This window comes from Salvelinus fontinalis, chromosome 2 (genome assembly GCF_029448725.1).
Source record: "Salvelinus fontinalis isolate EN_2023a chromosome 2, ASM2944872v1, whole genome shotgun sequence".
NCBI classification, from domain to species: Eukaryota; Metazoa; Chordata; class Actinopteri; order Salmoniformes; family Salmonidae; genus Salvelinus; species Salvelinus fontinalis.
In genome coordinates this window covers 74,794,916-74,811,248 of record NC_074666.1, presented here as the reverse complement: position 1 = coordinate 74,811,248, position 16,333 = coordinate 74,794,916, and the positions used below count along the sequence as shown (strand labels likewise).

At 41.7% G+C, this 16,333-nt stretch overlaps 2 protein-coding genes across 6 annotated transcripts in view; one reads left to right on the top strand and one right to left on the bottom strand.

Moving 5' to 3' along the window:
* The window catches only part of LOC129825748 (phosphoribosyl pyrophosphate synthase-associated protein 1), a 53,250-nt gene that overhangs the window by 2,686 nt on the left and 34,231 nt on the right, over positions 1 to 16,333 (top strand). For 2 of the 5 annotated variants that reach the window (XR_008754942.1, XR_008754941.1), the window contains exons 3-11: positions 422 to 488; positions 898 to 1,070; positions 1,575 to 1,690; positions 1,805 to 1,860; positions 1,966 to 2,111; positions 3,115 to 3,159; positions 5,144 to 5,214; positions 5,409 to 5,555; positions 6,265 to 6,455. Coding sequence is in view for 3 of the 5 variants with exons in the window: in XM_055885907.1 (XP_055741882.1) it covers positions 422 to 488; positions 898 to 1,070; positions 1,575 to 1,690; positions 1,805 to 1,860; positions 1,966 to 2,111; positions 3,115 to 3,159; positions 5,144 to 5,214; positions 5,409 to 5,555; positions 6,265 to 6,423 (980 nt within the window). In the remaining 2 variants the exon portion in view is untranslated. Of the gene's footprint in view, positions 1 to 421; positions 489 to 897; positions 1,071 to 1,574; positions 1,691 to 1,804; positions 1,861 to 1,965; positions 2,112 to 3,114; positions 3,160 to 5,143; positions 5,215 to 5,408; positions 5,556 to 6,264; positions 8,494 to 16,333 lie in introns of those variants that run through there. The other 3 variants (XM_055885918.1, XM_055885907.1, XM_055885915.1) reach the window with 3 other exon arrangements.
* Positions 11,300 to 13,074, bottom strand: LOC129825788 (ras-related protein Rap-2a-like). The gene has a single exon (XM_055885933.1). It carries the CDS (start codon positions 12,838 to 12,840, stop codon positions 12,214 to 12,216), a length of 627 nt encoding a protein of 208 aa, XP_055741908.1. The 5' UTR covers positions 12,841 to 13,074; the 3' UTR covers positions 11,300 to 12,213.

Here is a 16,333-nt window from a genome sequence, read left to right as displayed (position 1 = left end):
CCTTTTTAAACCTCTGAAATTGAAGATTTTTAAAAAACATTTAGTTTGACATTAAATCACCACCAGTTAGTGCGGATAGAATAGCTTGCTATGGAGCGGGCAAGCTATTTACATAAAAAAAAAACATTGGTTCTGTTCCCTGAACCAGTTCCAACTCCTAGTTGAAATCCAGTCACTCTGCCTACTCTGCTAATACAAAGGACAACTTATTTGTTTGGCCTGATACAAAGCATTTTTCTCTTTTTGGAAAACATGACATGTTACAGATGAGTGTTTTACAATGGCTTGATAATTATGCCATAACTGAGTGTTATGCCCTAGTTGACATAGACAAGTCTAGGCACATTTGGGGAGCTGTAAGTGTAAAGTTAGCATTTTACCCACACTTGCTGTTGATTCAACTTTATGTGACCCTTGATAGAGACCAGAGTAGACGTGAAGGAATCTGTTCGCGGCCAAACTATCTTCATCATCCAGACCATACCCAGGTGAGTAGACTGAAATATGTCATCTCCTCCACACTTCTGTTCTAGGACACACACACACCTATACTGTGTGTGTAATTTGGTGCAGCCTTTAGGACTATGCATATCAATCTATGTTGTAGGAGGGGTATTCACACAGTCACATCACGTGTTAGGTTGCATTACCCATATTCAAACCTGTTTGATTCACACACTATAAATCAGGCACAAGCTCATCTACCATAATATGAATAGCTACCAGTGTTATTAATAGCCATCCTTTTATCTGTCATCTGACTTGGCGTGCACAAGCTGTACTGAGCATATGTTGTTGCCCTCTGCTGGAGAGTTGCTCAGCATGAGTTTGCACTGACTGCACCATAAATGTGACCATTATTTGTTATTGACACTTTTTTTTCTTTTTTTTAACCAGAGATGTCAACACGGCCATCATGGAGCTGCTGGTCATGGCCTACGCACTTAAGACCTCCTGTGCAAAGAACATAATTGGGGTCATTCCCTATTTCCCCTACAGCAAGCAGTGCAAGATGAGAAAAAGGGGTTCCATAGTGTGCAAGCTGCTGGCTTCCATGCTAGCCAAAGCAGGTAATTACAGCCTGTATGCAAGTGTTAACAGTTTACTGTTTACATTGCCCTTGACCATCTGTGTTAAAGGATAATGTCTACATTTTTCAACTTCATATTTGTAATCTCCATCCCCACCGCAACATCAATATATGTGAAAATGGCGCGCTTTTTTTGTTTTGTGGAAAAAAATAGAGAGGAAGATAAGTGTTTCCAAAGACGTCAGCGGTGTGCATCATGTGATTTTAACCAATAATGAGTAGGCATTGACTTCTAATTGTCTACTAGTTGGTTGATGTCATTGGAAGCACGCATCCACCTATTTTATTTACTACAAAACAGAAACGTGCCATTTTCACATGTGTTGATGTTGGTGTTGTGCTGGAGAAGAACTCGAAGTGGAAAATGTTTTACATTTCCCTTTAAACTTGCCTCTGTGGTTGATTTCTCATTCTGCACCCTTTCTTAAAAGCAGTCTGCTGTTTCCTCAGTCTCTTTTCTCATCCTCTCTCTTTCTCCTTCCAGGTTTAACTCACATCATCACCATGGACTTACATCAGAAGGAGATTCAGGGCTTCTTCAGTTTTCCAGTGGACAACCTGCGTGCCTCCCCCTTTCTGCTTCAGTACATCCAGGAGGAGGTAACCATCTCACTGTAGCTCATGTGCCATGCCTGGTAGTAAAGTTGTAAGATAGTAAACTACACACAGCAGCCTATTCGATGTAAAATGTGGGCTCCTCTCACTTCCCTTCAGGTCCCAGATTACAGAAACGCCATTATTGTTGCAAAGTCACCGTCTGCTGCTAAGAGGTAACATACTATTTAGTTACGGAGGCCTGGAGTGTGATCATCTAATGCAAATAATGTAAAAGGGTGTCTACATTTCTCCAGTGTTTTCTTGCTGTTGTCTTTCAGAGCTCAGTCCTATGCAGAGCGACTGCGTTTGGGCCTGGCAGTGATGCATGGCGAGGCTCAGTGTTCAGAGTCTGACATGGCGGACGGACGACACTCTCCCCCCTGTGTCCGTAACACCTCAGGACACCCTGGGCTGGAGCTGCCTTGTAAGACCTCTCTAGAAGCCCTATATAGCTTATAGCTTGGTAACTAGCCAGGTGTAGTTGTAGTCAGTCTGCCATCAGATCAAATTGAAACTGTATCTTTGTCTGTAGCTTCCCCAATTCTTTAGTGTTGGTCAGGCTGTGTCTGTAAGATATAGAAGGATGCATAGATGCCGGTACTCGTCAATGGTTGCATCCAAAAACATGTTAAGTGTAGTGTGAAATGTTCAAGTCTGAATTATTTGAATAATTATTTCAACCCCCCAAAATATCCATGGCAAAATCCTCATCATATGGATTTAATGTCAGCACTAACAGCTTCATAAGTGATGATCCTGCTATAACCATTTTAACACCTGACATTATTTTTAAAGGATCTTGAGTTGTGTAGCCTATTTACTGCACGTTCTAATTCCACAGATACACTGCCTCTACTAATGTTGCGACCTTAGCCTCCCTAAAATGTAAAGGCATTCATACCAAATCGTTTTAGAATGGTTTGCATGCTTAAAAATGACTTTTTGAATAAGAGAACATACATTTTGTTTTTCATTTTGAGAGAATGACAATAACTTGATATTGGATATGTCTCATTTTCTCAGTACATTTGCGGTAAGGCTGTTAAAACAGTTGGGTCTGACAACATGGTCAGACTTTCTGTCTGGGCTTTGTGTCATTGGCAAATGACTCCAGAGTATTTATTATGCCAACTGGCTGTGTCCCCCTTCAGCTTTAGTGTTTGTAATAATATTTCTATTATTTACTTAATTTATTATCCTTGACTTAAAAAATCCTCTTATTGTAAGCTTGGGTCAGTTGCAAACTGTCCTACACATTTCTTGAATGAATAAGCTTAGAGGAATTGTTTTGGATTCTTCACGGGTTAGCTTTAAAGATTTTGCTTAATGTAAGAGGATTTTCCCAGTCCTGGCTTCATGTCTTCGTAGTCTGTTATGTCGAGTCTCTGTGGATGTGTGTTAACGTGGTGTTTATTTGTTGATAATAGCTGGCAGCAAACAACAAGCTCCATTCCCAGGCATAGAGCTCCCAAGTACGACCGTAAACTTAATTCCCTTTTGACCACCAAATGGTTCCTCTCCAAATGGTTCCTAAAATGCGTGCATGTAGTGATCAAGGGTTTTCGAATCATCTTGCCAACAAACAGTCTTAAGTGCAAGGTCCTCAGTTGTGATTTGAGGAAAGCATAAAAAAGACAATCAATGGTTCAATTACAAATTATCTGGATCAGTTAGTTGATGTGGTCCAGCGGTACAGATCCATAGTGGATGTACTGACGCCTATGTACCCTCACTGCATACTGTTGAGATCCTCATCAGGAATGGATCAATGTCTTCCTTGATCCACAGTCAGGTCTCCAGCAGTGTGCCGGTATCAGAGGCAGAGACTTCAGATTGTTCTGCAAGATGGCCTGAAAGCCCTCCGTTAGTTGCTTTGTGAGACTCTCTTCAATCATCTGACAAATGGAACCATTTCTCCCAGATACATGTTTTTATTTTCATCCGGACTCATCTTGCCAATCAACACATCATGCTTCCCTATTGAAGCCTCGCCCGAAGGAGTCTGATTAACACCTGGCCTTCAGAAATGCATGTTTTGAATACTAATTAAGCATGCCTTTGATATATAGGCCTAATACAGCATGATAGGTAGAGGAAACAGGATAATCCCTTTTTTCAGAATCTAAAGCAAAGATCCAGATTTTTGGGTGGGTGGCAGCATGTTGTTCTTGTATGTGCTGCTGAACACACAGTACACCACAGTAGGTCAGGTCAGGGTTATGTTGTGTTCACCCTCTTCCCTGCTGCCCATACAAACCAGTGGGCTGCTGTGTCACACACCTTGGGCCTTCCCACATTTAAGTAACTATAAATCCTAAACGTGGACCCTCCATGTCAATAACAACACATCTACTGGTTTGGGTGTGAATATGCAAAACTGATTATAACCTCAAACCATGACTATCACATATTAGTTGTATTATAGCATATGTATTCCTTAACTCAGCAATGCTGGCTTCTAGCATCATTGAGAGGATTGCTGAGATCTTCAGGCTTTTCAACTCTTGCCTCACATATATCCAAGACAAGTTTATCTTTAACATATGTGTAGGCCTAACTATAGTTTTTACTAGATCATTTTGATTAATTTCTATATTCTACCTGAAAACATTCTAGGTAGTACCTCTTTAAGACTACAGAAGGTTTTAAGACCTAGTGGTGATGTTGATGCATTTTGAAAAGCTGAAATGTTCCAGTGCTTATTATTGCTTGTGTGTGGTCCCCTGTAAGTAAGGCATGTGTTCCAGGAAGGAATGTGTTCCTGGCATGAACCTGTGTTCCCTGCTCATCTCTAGCTTCCACTCCCACAATCAGCTTCCCCACTCTGGCTGGCTGATTGTCCATCCGCTGATTGTGCGCTTCCCCCATTGACTGACAACAGTGGTGTTCAATAAGACAAACCTGGAACATTAGTAAGCGTGTGATTACCTCATCAGTGCTTGTCTGCCTCTATCGTTTTTGATGGATTAACAACAAGATTAGGTTGTGCATATTGCTATATGCAAACTGTTGCCAAATGTCTGCACTGAGTTCTGAGCAGACACTGTGTTGTGGAGGCAATTTAATATCAGCGTCTGATTGGGTATGCTGGGCAAAAAGCCTGTCATTTTGATTATCCTTGTGCTGGAATGAGTTTGGCATTCCATTTAAATCTATAAGGGTATAATTGGGACAATTGACAGAATTTATCTAATTTCCCAATTACATCTCATTTTGAAAAGAGAATGTTAGTCAGTTACCCAGAAGGGGGGGAATTGCATGGAACATCAACTATTAATTGAAGAATACATAATCATAACAGTGATTGAAATTGGACTTTGTAATTGTGGAAAGCTCATACTTTTTAACCCATTTTACCCAATCTACTCTGAGATGTATCCTCATTAGTTTTACTGTTTATGCCTATGGATACTGTATGTGATGACTAGCAGTGACTAGTTCGTTCTTCCTTTTCAGTAATGATGGCCAAGGAGAAGCCCCCTATCACTGTTGTAGGAGATGTGGGAGGAAGAATCGCCATCATTGTTGTAAGAAATGTGCCCCTTTGTTTGGGCCATTTGTGGTTTTGTCCTGGAAGGCCTGTGCTAAAATGAGCCAATTGAAATTAATTTGCAACATTTTGCCACATTGTATTTAATAACAATATGACAGCCTTAGATTATGGATGAAGGAACTACAGGCGTACATAATTTCCAATTCCGTGGTTGCCGTTCTTTTCCAGGATGACATCATCGACGACGTGGAGGACTTTGTGGCGGCAGCTGAGATTCTGAAGGAGAGAGGAGCATATAAGATCTACATCATGGCTACACATGGGCTGCTGTCTGCTGATGCCCCCCGTCTTATTGAGGAGTCTGCCATCGACGAGGTGAGATACAGATGTAGGATCTTCATTTCAGACCGTCTGCTACAGCAGGAAAATAATCCTGCAGCTACAGGAAATGTGAATTATTATGTGGATTATAATTAATAGATGTTTTTTGAGGGGTTGATACATTTTTCATGAGGGAAGATCAAGTGGAAATGATAAACTTCAGAAGCCTTTTTAAACTTCAATTACACTACAAGTTTTAGATTTCCTGCATTACATTTCCTGCAACAGGGTGATCAAATTAAGATCCTCCATCTGTAACAGCAGCCCTGTGTTCTGAATTTATCACTACATCTTGAATGGGGAAGTGCTCAGTTCCTCATCGTAAAAGCTTTTCAGTCACTTTACAACAGAAAGGCAGTGGCAACACTTTCTATGTACCACCTGTGTGCAAGATATTGCAACTTCATTCGTAGGATGTTTCGTCGCCTGTATAAAGGCTGTTATAAGATACGGTAGTCAGGCACAGTTCAGTCTGGGAATGAGACAAAATAGACCACGCCGACGAACGGTTGAAAGCAGCGGGTGGCCCGGCCATCCTATTGCCTTTGACCACAGTACATCGTCCATCATTTATCATTTATTTCCAAGCGACTCTACATGTAATATCTACACTGTTCGTGGACACCCAGCAGGTGATCTACTGCACACGGCCGACCTTCGTTATGGTGTTTCCTCCTCTGATCCCTGTCTGTCTGCCTCCCAGGTGGTGGTGACTAACACCGTCCCTCACGAGGTACAGAAGCTCCAGTGTCCCAAGATCAAGACAGTGGACGTCAGTATGATCCTGGCCGAGGCCATCCGACGCATCCACAACGGGGAGTCCATGGCCTACCTGTTCCGCAACATCACGGTGGACGACTAGGCCAGAGACATAGGCTTGAGTCTGTGCTGGAGGTGAGGTGTTAGGAGAAAACCAGTGGTATACACGCTATGCTCCCCTCCCCTCTCCACAGTCCTAGAAGTGCATACTGTCCCTGTTGTCTGCACCTTCACATACAGCCTAGTTCAGATGACTAGGACGAGGGGGAGTACCGTCATCATATCCCCTCTTACAAACCAATAAAATGCATTTTCATCAGCTTTTAGTGCCCGAAACATAACATGGAGTTGCTCAATAAAAGTGATAAAAGAAACAAAAAGTTAAGCAATACTAAAAGGTTGATTTAACATGCATATTTGTTGTCAGGTCATTTGTGTTTTTTTTGCCTTACTATGCTAAGGTCTGGCAAACCAGCAATGCATGAATTACTGTACCTCACCTCCATGGTAGTTTTGATGTCTTATTTAATTCCTCCATGCTTCAAGATATGAAGGGATTTGTTATTTTGTTGGTTCACTGTTCACTGTTTTTCCCACCTGAATAAAAGGTGTAAGGTGAGTGTTATGATGAAAACTAGCTTCCCTTGTCTAGCCCAGGGGTGGGAAAAATATATCTGTATTGTTTGGGGGGTGGCGGAAATTATTTTGGGTCGAAAAACTCCTGGCCACTCTTGAACGTCTGAAGCTAGATAAAAAGTATGTAGAAATTATAATGGACCGATATTTTTTTCCAACTGCCCTTTTTCTGGCCCACAAATTGCTTTTGAAAAGAATCTGTGTGGCCTTCTGATAAATGTTGAAATCCCGATGTGGCCCTCGAGCCAAAATGATTGCTCACCCCTGGTCTAGCTACTGTCAACATATCTAATGATGGCTTTTTCTTCAGTTCTCCGTTATGAAGGAGGGTGACTGTATTTCACTCTGTTGAAGTATCTTCCCAACAACATCACTTATTACTTGAATCATTTCCCCCCCACCTCTGGCCCTCCAGGCCTACCGAGCACTGTGACTGCTTTGCATTTAGCTGCAGGTGTGTTAATGCAAAACCTACCGAGAACAAAGCTAAAGGAACCCTAGTACAGCAGCTCCCAACCAGTTCTGTGTTCCGTGTGACACCTAAGCCTCGTGAATTCAGGCTGACTCACCAAATATATCTAATAAGACCACATGTATTGTTTACCACCACACATTAGGCCACAGATTAGGAACTTTTGACCCACCATGTTTGAATCCCAAACACTGTCCTAGTCATTGTTACTGTATTGGTCCAGTCAGTCAACTGTTCTCTGTGTAACTGTAACAAATGTCATGATTGCAACAGATCGTTGGGCAAACTATAACATCTCTGAATGGATATAACCTTTTATATTAAAGGGGGATATGACATCCTGACTCTGAAGTAGACTTTCCTATATAGTCTTGTTGCTTCTCATTGGCATTCAGAAAGACTGACAATATATGCATTATGTGTCCATGCTGAGGTCATGGTTTTGAATATAGAAATTGTAATCGAGACCCTTTAGCGTATGATGTATGGAATTGTGGTGTCAACTTTCTGATCAGGAGGACTGAGATCTGTCATGATGGATGCCATTTAGTGTCCCCTGTGAAAAGATGTGGACTAATAGTCAAGCTGATGTTCAAGGGAAGTCATGTCTGAACAATCTGTTGGAGCTTTAAGCCCTAGGAGATATGCTTCTGAGGCAAATGCATAATGTATGTGAAGGAAAAACACTCTTAATGCTTGTGCCTATGTCTCTGGTACAGCAAAGTCTGCAAATATAAATGTTGCATTCCGTTCGGCAGAACTTTCTCTTTACCATTCTTTGTTACTTTTGTCGTTGACATTCGTTCCTTTGTTATCCTGTAGGATGTGCTAATTGTAAACCGCTAACTATACCTGTGTGTGGTACAGACATGAGGAAAGGTCCTTCTTGGAGAGAGATAGCTGTTGCTATGCCAACTCATATCCATGTCTTCCGATAGCACGTTGATTTGTTACTTCATTCTCATTGTCTGATCTTGATGTAGCCTATTTGTGAGTTTATGATTTAATCGAATAATTGGTGTCTGCATCCAATTTTTTGTAAGTTAAAATAAACCTTTGGCTTCATTTGTTTTTGCCAGACTTTTTATTGGTGAACAAAATTGTTATGTGTTTAATAATGTAACCAGTTACATTTTATTCTGGAGAATTCTAGTATCTCTAGTCTTAACAATCAATTGACTCTTCTGTTAAAATGAACCCTTCACATTATTCAGGGCAACCTTCATCAGATCCCAGAACTATTGATTTGTAGTTACACAATTATTTGACCATCGTACAATCCCAATATTGTCAGTTGTTATACTTGATCAGGGGAAAATACCACTGAGTTTTATCTACGCTTTGATCAGAGAACATTACTTCTGGTTTGTGTTATTGTAGTATAGCTACCTAATGCAGTGAGTGGACAGTACAGCGAGACAACTTCTTCAGATGAAGTCAGGGACCCTTTACTTGTTCCAAACTTCTCAGGTTTCTACTCATCACTGAGGAGCTTTGACCAAGTCGAGGGGCAGAGACGGACTAGAAAACTCTTATCCCATGCAGTGGAGGCATTGGTAAGGATGCACATGCTAAAATACTTCACCACCACTCCTAAGAACTGTAAAAAGGTATGATAAAGACATTATAGACTAGTAATAGAATCTCTTTTAACTAGAAGAGCTGACTTCTGATGTTGACCCTATGAAGTCTTGGATCACAGAAAATAATTTGCATGCATAATATTTAGGAGCTGTAAGTTAGCCCATCACCTATAAAATAAATTGTACATTCTTTAAGTTTTGATAGATGGTAAACGGAAGCCCTTCCAACCCCGGAGAGAGTGGTACGCACCTGAGTGTGGGTCTCTGTCGGTGAGTGGATGTGAGTGTGAACCAGCTGGTGCATTGACAGATGTGTGTTTAAACAGGACCCAAAGAGGAACTAGAGTGTCACAGATCATAGGTCACTTCCTCGTCTGGGCAGAGGGAAACAATGCACCATGTCTCTGTGTGTGGCTGGAAAGGGGAAACATATTTCTGTATGCATGTGTGTGCACAGTACTATATATTAGAATTATCACTAGAGCACAGTTGTTAGTCTTAACTTTCATCAAGTACACTTATACTGGATTCTGATTGTTACTATGGAAACATCTGCTGGTAATTGTTGATATAGATAGCTACAGGAAGTTAATATAGATAGCTAATGTCCATGCAACCATATTATATAACTGACATTATTTGTGTCAGTGTCAGGTTAATGATGCATTGATCAGGAAAGTAGACCCTTATGTGAGAATTTCACACTCTTTTCATATGGAACCTAGACATGATTCCCTGCAGAATGTTTTCTGTTACTAGCCATGTCAATGATCTGGGCATTGGAGGAACAGGTTGACATCCTGCCGAGCAGCACAGACAATGGTCTTTTGTCTGGCACAGTGAGAGGTTCCCTAGTATTTTATTTCTGCTCTGGCCAGGTTTTGTATTTACTAACAGGTTCCCCATATATTTCAAGGTGCGTTGTGTGACAGACAAGCAGTGTCCAAAAAATATAGGCCTACCACTAGAGGGTAATGTGAGACAACTTACTGTAACTGGTGACATTTTTACATTTTTATTTAACATTTTATTTATCTAGGCAAGTCAGTTAAAGGACACATTCTTATTTACAATGATGGCCTACCAAAAGGCAAAAGGCCTCCTGCGGGGGACAGGGGCTGGGATAAAAAATATAATATAGGACCAAACACACATCACGACAAGAGACACCACAACACTACATAAAGAGAGACCTAAGACAACATAGCAAAGCAGCGACACATGACAACACAGCATGGTAGCAACACAACACGACGACAACAACTTGGTAGCAACACAACATAGCAGCAGCACAAAACATGGTACAAACATTATTGGGCACAGACAACAGCACAAAGGGCAAGAAGGTAGAGACAACAATACATCACGCAAAGCAGCCACAGCTGTCAGTAAGAGTGTCCATGATTGAGTCTTTGAATGAAGAGATGGAGATAAAATTGTCCAGTTTGAGTGTTTTTTGCAGCTCGTTCCAGTCACTAGCTGCAGCGACCTGAAAAGAGGAGCGATCCAGGGATGTGTGTGCTTTGGGAACCTTTAACAGAATGTGACTGGCAGAACGAGTGTTGTATGTGGAGGATGAGGGCTGCAGTAGATATCTTAGAAAGGGGGGAGTGAGGTCTAAGAGGGTTTTATAAATAAGCTTCAACCAGTGGGTCTTGCGACAGGTATACAGAGATGACCAGTTTACAGAGGAGTATAGAGTGTCCTATAAGAAGCATTGGTGGCAAATCTGATAGCCGAATGGTAAAGAACATCTAGCCGCTCGAGAACACTTTTACCTGCCGATCTACAAATTACGTCTCTGTAATCTAGCATGGGTAGGATGGTGAAGATGCTTGAAGAGGTAGGGTACTTGTTGACGGTTTTGGGAGGAAGTGGATTTGTGATACTGGTATGATGTTTTGGGATGATTCTACACCCCTGGTACTGAAGCTGATTTTGTCAGCATAGCCACATTTGTGTCTTGTTTGATTGTATGCTTGTTTGTGTTCTTTTTATTTATTCCAGAGCTTGGCCAGGTCTCTGCTACAATCATACTGGAAATTGACAGATTTCTGGGGGGTATTGCTTTGTAAGTTGTTCTAAATATCATCTCTGGCTAGTCTGTTATACAGTCTCTGGCTTGTTGAGTTTTGACTTAAGTAAAGAGATTTGATGTTTGCATGATAAATAAGTCCTTGTCACACCTCATACCAGATGTGTTATTACTTGGCCATTAGTTTATTGCACTTTCGTTTCCAATAAGCACCTGTCAAAATGAGTCCACCGAAAATGACCATGACTAATACTTTGATATATAATAATATTTTATTTATCATGAATAGACAATATATGTACAACAAGTAATAAAACCATAACGTATTTGTTATACTGTTTTGGTTAATAAACATGATTTAATCATCAACATGTACTTCAAATTTTCATAGAAAAACAATACACTCTATATAATTTATATTTGAACACATTTTGTACGTTTCTTAATAAATAATGATATCTGTGCAAAATAACTCCAAGTGCATATGAATATTGCCAAACAACAAATTGGTATTATAGAATGAGGAACGCAACCAGAGTTGATTCAGACAATGACAAGCAAAATAAAGATTTGTCACAAAGAAACTTCACTTGATGAATAAAAAAGCTCTCATTACACAATGTTCAAATTCAGCTTTTGCCCAATTAGCCACAACTGTCTATCTTCACAGTTATTGCAAGTGAACACCGTCGACACTTACAAAAGGAAAACACAACAGTAACATAGTAGGACATAGATTGAAAACTTGACAAAGTAAGCTCATTGCCACTTTTGCACTGTCACAGTATATTTTTTAACAATGACACCACCACATTCAGGACATTCAGTGTTCTTGCACTTCTTTCATTTAGTTTCAGCTTTATCAATGTCCCGCACCTGTGTAATGTCATTAGTTCCGGTTCCCCTTTAACAGTCAGTGTTCCTTTCCTCTACCTCAGTGGAAATGCTGTGGTGGAGATACTTCGGATGGTTAGATGAGGAGGCTTACAGGGAATTGAAGCCGTCAGACTCCAACTCAGCAGCACGGTCTATAGCAGCAGCAGTAGTAGCACATTCAACACCACTGTGTTTGTCTGTAACACTGAACCAGCTTCGGGTCCCCATCCTCAGCCTCTCTGGCCCCTGTCTGTCTTTGTCTGTCTGTCAGACCCCTCCAGCCCCTCTGCCTTAGGAAATGAGGCAGCTGTTGGTTTTGTTCATGGGGGGCCGTTTGTTGCCGTCTTTGGGGAAGGTCTCCCTGCGTCGTCTCAGTGCTGGGCTCAGCCGGCTGGGCAGGTTGGCTTGTTGCAGCAGCTCCCTGAACACCTCCAGGACGTTGTTGTTCTCCTTGGCAGACGTCTCCAAGAAGCTGTTGTTCCAGTCCAGCTCCACAGTGGACAGCACGTCTTCGCTGGACACCGTCCGCTCGCCATGCCGGTCCGTCTTGTTGCCGACCACCACGATGGGTGTGAACTTGTCTTCTTTGACCGCCAGGATCTCGTCTCGCAGGCTCTTGACAGCCTCCAGGGAGTCAGGGTCATTGATGGCGTACACAAGGGCGAACGCGTCGCTGTTCTGAATGCAGAGCTTCCTCATGGCCGGGAAGGAGTAGCTGCCGCTGGTGTCCATGATGTGGATGGTGACCTTGGCCCCTCCGATGTCGAACTCTTTGCTGTGCAGTTCCTCCACAGTGCGCCGGTGCTTGGGTTCGAATGTGTCCTGGAGGAAGCGGCTGATCAGGGCCGTCTTCCCCACGCCGGCCGCCCCCAGGAACACCAGACGCACCTCCATCTTCTCCTTCACTTCTAGAGACATGATAACTTCCTCTGACACGCTTCCTCTAACACTGTCTCTCTCTCTTCCTCTGTCTTCTTTTTGAAGACTTAAAACTCTGATTTTGTTACAAAATAACTCTCCTTGAACCTTTTGAGAGGATGGAGAAGTTGGACTCTGCTGCAGAAGCTGCTGGAGTTAGTGAACAGGGACAGTGTGGTAGGTTGTAGTAGTAAATCACTGAGAGTAGCTGGCAGTTGCATCTGTGTATGTCTGGTTGCCTGTGCACGCTATTTATGGTCTTTCTCAATCAGAGATTCCATGCCCCCTCCTGCTCTCATCCAATCAGGAGAGTGGAGTGTCTCTTTAAGTGAATTCAAAGCAGCCAATCAGAAAGACTCATGCAAATGACAGAATCAGATTGCGAAGGAGGGAGGTGATGGATAGTAGTGAGCCCAAACCAGCGGGTGTATGTAGGATGCATTGTTTGTAGTGAGATGATTTTTGTATACCCATGATTGTATACTTTCATAAGATCTGTTGCACACAAAAAAGCAATTGTCTGTACTGTGTATGGGATTGTTAAATCAGCCTATGTGTTTGTGTACTATAGAATGTATGTTGACTGTTCTTTTATGCAATATGTATGTACAGATACATTATCTTAATTTGACCTGTTTCTCACAGTAGGAAAATGAATCCTGCAGCAACAGGAAATGTGAATGATTATAATTAATGGGCATTTTTGTAGGGGTTGATACATTTTTTGTTAGGGCAAATCAAGTTTGAAATTGTTAAGTGGAAATTACAAATATTTGTAAGCCTTTTTAAACCTCAAACAGTACAACTTTGCATTCCAGATTCTCTGCAACAAGAGATCAAATTATGATAGCACAAGTTGCATGTTAACTTCTTATATGACATCATTGGTATGCCATGCTGATCATAAAGGACCAGCAACTAACCACTCATCTTTTACAACACTTGGGACCTTGAGTGAGCACGGCAGAATGAATTTATGAAAAGCTCACTTGCTTTTATGCCTACAAAAGGTGTTGACAAGGGAGCTTGCATGTTTGATGCATTGTGTGATACATTCCAATATCTTTGTGAGGATGGCTTCTGCCTTAGTACATACTGTGCTCTGAGCTATTGATAGACATCGATACCGTACTAAAGAGTACATATGTGTATCTATGGATACAGCTACTTCTTTACCACAGCCTGGTTATCAAGTGGTTATCAGGCTTCTGTGTTCTGTTGCGGATGAATCGGAATTAGTTGGGTAACATAGATAAGATGTTTTATTTTCATAATATGCTTATGTGAGATACTTGTCATTAGAATGTTTCCCTTTGGATTATAGGGTTGGCAGTTGCACTTATCCCTTCTCAGCTAGGGCTTAGTCACTTGGGGCCCAGAGAGGGGAGAGGTCAGGCTTGTCTTCATATGTCAATGTATCTGTTAAACCATGTGGTGCTATGTAGAATATCAGAAGGGGAGGAGGACAGAACAGAACATTATCTTCTTATGGGAATGTGTCTTTACCTATTCCTAAACCATGTGAAGGGAAGGAGTGATTAATGGGGAACCAGTTAGTTGTCTCAACAATGTCTGCACGCCAGTCACTCCCTCCTTTTCCCACTGGGGGGAGGAGTATGGCAGTGTCTGCAACCATTGTTGATGATATTGCACTTATCTGATATTGCACTTAACTTGAGATAGTATGTGACCTAGAGGCTCACTCCCCTCAGTGAGCTTGTCCAGGAGTGGGGTGTTCTTGAGATGGGAGTATCTAGAATTGACAATTTATAAATGCCATTGGATGAGTTGGTGTTTTTGTACTATGAAGTACCAGGAACGAGATTAGAACCTCGTCTTAGAGACCAAGCAAAACGATTATTTATAGCGAATGCTGTCTGGCTATGGGATACTCCTCTCTCAAGTAAAAGTCTTTCTTTGTGAACAGTTCCTATTATCTGTGGTTTGTCATGTTGACTAGGGGGTGGATCTTTGCTATAAAAGAGCTCAGTTGCCATTATGTTGACCACTCTCAACTTTTCATTAGAGATACTGAAATATTGAAAGTCAAATGCTATTGCAAAAGCTTCATTATTATTAAAGGTGAAGTTTAAGTATAACTCTGACCGGTGTGTGGTTTGCTCTCTCCTCATTTGGTAATACAGGAAATTGCCACGACAGTTCTTCTGCTCTCCATTCCTCAGCTCAGTGTGAGAGAGAGCCTTTAGGAGCTCAGTTTTTTTTAAATATAGCAGCTCTACTCATTCTCCAGTAAGACCCCAGCTTTTCCTGTAAACCTCTACAGCAGTTTGTGTGGTCAGTCGAGCTCAGCCCTCCACCTCCCACAGGATCCCGGTTAGTTATTTGATGCTCATCGTTCTGTGACCCTCCAGACCCAAACGGTCAGCACGTTTCGAAAGGTTGTGGTCAAATGAACCACACCACTCAAGGAAATGCCGGTACTGTGTCACTATCTCAGAGAAAATGGCATAGAGATCTATGAAAGAAAATATTGTTAAATATGCATTAATTCCTCTCCATTGGAGAATTGTCAATGCATACGTATTTCTAATAGCCATACCAAATGAACCACTGATTGAACAGGTGAAGTGGAGGTTGTTATAATAGCGCTGTAAAAGAGATTCTGTCCTGGAAACGTCTGTGTTAATCGCTATTACTGTTTATAGGAATTTGTTGAAGGATCCAGACTTTGACTTAGTCAAATCCCAATGCATTTTTTTGCAATTCGTCTTGCATGTAATTTATCTCTATGTCTCTGTCATCCTGCAGTGTCCCAGTTAAGCCAGAGTCACAGTGGGAGTTCCCCTTACATTGAGAGGGTATTGCATCACTCAGTGGGATTGCTCATCATAGGGGGCATTCCATGGATTGGTGTATCCCAGTGCCCAGCTCACATCTCTGGCACTGAGGACCAAGTCGAGTGGCTCTTTCATCTCTCCCTTTGGTCCTGTGTGAGGCGGCCTGGACCTGGGAGCCCCACTACGTACGCCCTCGACTGGCCATGGCGTAGGAGGCTTTCTCTCAAATCACCCTCATGGCCACTTAGGCTTTCGTTAAGCCACATACACACTGAGTGAGAATTTGCATGGAATGACAATGAGTGTGTTGTGCAGAGAGGGCTTTACTTTCCTTCATCGGCTGGCTTTGTAGTCTCTTTCCACTAAAGTTCTCTTCTGGAGGACTTCTGTCTTCAAAGCTCAGCTAAGGGGTCTGTCTTTGTATCTTCATGGGTGGATCCTCCTGCTATATTACATGCAATGGAACACTAGTCACTTTAATGTTTACATATTTTGCATTACTCATCTCATTACTCATGTACATACTGTATTCTATCCTATTCTACTGTATCTTGTCTATGCCGCTCTGACATTACCCGTCAAAATATTTATATATTCTTAATTCCATTCCTTTACTTTAGATTTGTGTGTATTGTGTGCATTGTTGCGAAATTGTTAGATATTACTTGTTAGATATTACTGCACTGTTGGCGCTA

Bases quoted from the DNA above. Each gene is read 5' to 3' on its own strand.
- LOC129825788 (XM_055885933.1), bottom strand. From the start codon at position 12,840: ATGTCTCTAGAAGTGAAGGAGAAGATGGAGGTGCGTCTGGTGTTCCTG.